At 41.8% G+C, this 2,830-nt stretch overlaps 1 protein-coding gene across 1 annotated transcript; it reads right to left on the bottom strand.

Moving 5' to 3' along the window:
• Window positions 1-571: 571 nt before the first annotated feature.
• mc4r (melanocortin 4 receptor) lies at window positions 572-1,598 on the bottom strand. The gene has a single exon (XM_078422767.1). The coding sequence runs from the start codon at window positions 1,553-1,555 to the stop codon at window positions 572-574; it is 984 nt and encodes a 327-aa protein (XP_078278893.1). The 5' UTR covers window positions 1,556-1,598.
• Window positions 1,599-2,830: the final 1,232 nt, after the last annotated feature.

The following is a 2,830-nucleotide window of genomic DNA, read 5'->3' as shown; positions in this document are numbered from 1 at the left end:
TGATCAATATAGGATAACTACTTCAAAAAGTCAGCTCCTGACACAGGATTCTATGGTATGTCCTATAGTGATCGATGACACACAGTTAGATATACACAGATAGAAGGCTGTCACGTGCTAAAATTAATATTACTGTCTGAGATTGGAAATAAATAAAAATCAGGCTTTTGTACTTTCTTCTTGGTTATCAACCAAAAGTCTCCAGTACTTGGGAATTGAATTCCACAGCATGTAAGTTGTGGAATTCTCTTCCCATCCCACAACCATTCCATTACCATATTTTCTGCCAATACTCACTGTTGAGACTCATCTCTGATGAATTTCCATTTGAATGAGCACTAGAGGATGAATGGGTGCCATGTAAAACATTCCTCTAGCACGAAATGAATGCTTTTAAAAAGGGAAAAAACCAGAAAATCTGATGCTGGTAAAAGAAAACATTGCGTAGCATGTGGACAAAATCACAACTTATTTGGAGAACAAGGTATTCCTTTCCTCATCCAAGGAGAATTCTTGGCAGAATAAAAAGCCCTGTGGTGGTTCTTTTGATTTCCCTCTAATTGTATTAATATTAACCTGTCAGATCGCAATTTCCCCGCAGACAGCAGATTATTTCTTTGAAGGTCTTCCGCATCTCCTGACTACGGAAAGCATAGATGAGGGGATCGATGACTGAGTTGCACATGATGAGGATTAGGTACATGTTGAAGTGCGACATGAAGCAGATGCAGTAAGGGTTTCGGGGGCAGGAGATCATGAGGATGAGGTGCAGGAAGAACGGAGCCCAGCAGACAATAAAACTCCCCAGCAGAATGGTCAGGGTGATGGCTCCTTTCATGTTGGCTGACTGGTGGATGGCACCACTGCCAGGCAAAGCTGCGATGCGTTTGACATGCAAGCGGGCCAGCATGAACATGTGGACGTAGAGCGTGGCCATGATGGCGAGCATGGCAAAGAACATGGCGATGAGGCAGATGACCACAGTGGTACTCTCCGAGTAGATAATGAAGAGGATTCCAGAGCCGATGCAAGCTCCCCAGATACCAGCAATGATTATCAAAGCCCGCCTGACTGTCATGATGTTATGGTAGCGCAGGGCATAGAAGATGGTGATATACCTGTCAATGGCGATGGCCAACAAGCTGCAAATGGAGGCAAGGAGGGAGCTACAGATCATTGAGTCAAACACATTGTCCATGCTCTTGATCATGTTGTCCTGAGCCAGTAAATGCCAGCTTTTCAGCATGGCAATGAAGATGGTCTCCCAGGCATTGGATAAACTGACCAGCATGTCGGCCACTGCTAAGCTGCAGATGAAGAAGTACATAGGGGAGTGAAGGTTCTTGTTTTTGACGATCGCAGTGATGACTAAAATATTTGCCAACAGGCTGACAATTCCCAGCATGACGAAGACACTCGTCGAGATCCACAGTTGTTCGTAGCAACCAGCGGAGGGTCCATTGCCGTGTGAGCCATTAGCACCGGTGAATCCCGCCATGCTCTGGTTCCTGAGCTGTGGCGTTTCTGCCAGGCGATGAACGCACGACGAATTCATGTCAGCCCGGCCGAATCACGCGACTCCACGAGAAAGACTGCTTATGTTGACATGTCGGAACCATGGATGCAAGTCAGAAATGAAGACCAGATCGACGCTGGACCACTCTTGTCACTGAGCCTTCAAGATTGTTTCCAAAGTAAGATGGTGCTCAAACAAATTACCCTGAGGTGAATGATAAGACAAGCACATGTGGAAAATTACTTGACTTGCACGATTTCATATGCATTGTCTTTTTTAACAGTCCTTCCTGGAATTGCTTATGTTGAATGTCGCAGAGCCCACATAGTCACAGACTTTGAAGTGGGTAGAAATATATCTATTTTCATCCAGTCAGTACACAGCTCATCTCTCTTTAAAAAGCCAGTGTCGCCCAGCACGGAGACAGAATAAGAAGAAATCTCTGGCAGGTGGTTGAGCAAGGAAAGAACACCTTCCACATTTAACCAACGATGAAAACTGTGGTGATTATACTCCACCTCTGCACTGCAGAGCATCCTATCATGCTCAGGAATAACCTGATTGACAATGCTGGATGTTAAACATTTCAGGCAGGCTCTTCGTTTCAATATCCCTGGTGATTCAATTTTATTTTCATAGAGTTTTATACCAAATATACCCTAAGTAACACGCAATATGTAGATGATTATACTTATTTACTTTTTTGCCAACTAGCCCAATGAATAATTGAAAGCACACATGTGTTATGATTTTATGAATGTATATATCAGCTAATCTATATATTTAAATGCCTCTTAACTAAAAGTATCTTGAAAGCTTTATTTATTTTAACAGTCAAGTGTTAATTTATAATATTACTTATTTATTTTTTGTGCAGATTTATGTAGCAAAGCTGTTTTGGGGTCCAATTCTGCAGATATTTATGCAAGTGTTATAAACTGATGAGTTTTCTATTTGCTAAATTTGTAGTCAAGAATCAGTTCTGTTTCATCTTTAAGTAGTGGACTCAGTCAATCGGCGATGCCCAGGAAGGTTTGTGTGCAGAGCTTGTTTACGAAGATATGAATTTTTGTTTAACATTTAATTCCAATGGTGGTGTAGAGAGGAATGTTCAATGTTATCTAGGATGAGAATGTTATTTCTTTCACCCTGAAATCCATGAATTTAAATAATTTGCTCAACGAACAGCAACAGCTCCTTGTCTGTCAACATGTTGATTTTAAACTGCACCTTGTTTTTAAATCTCTTTCCAGCTCTATGGTCTTGAGATCATTGCTGGCCTCTTTATGATCCCCGATCTTAACTATTCTATTT

This window comes from Rhinoraja longicauda, chromosome 2 (assembly GCF_053455715.1).
Source record: "Rhinoraja longicauda isolate Sanriku21f chromosome 2, sRhiLon1.1, whole genome shotgun sequence".
Lineage (NCBI taxonomy): Eukaryota > Metazoa > Chordata > Chondrichthyes > Rajiformes > Arhynchobatidae > Rhinoraja > Rhinoraja longicauda.
This window is presented reverse-complemented; position numbering and strand designations above follow the sequence as displayed.

What these genes read in the sequence shown, in the direction of transcription:
- mc4r (XM_078422767.1), bottom strand. Translation starts at nt 1,555, where the DNA reads ATGAATTCGTCGTGCGTTCATCGCCTGGCAGAAACGCCACAGCTCAGG.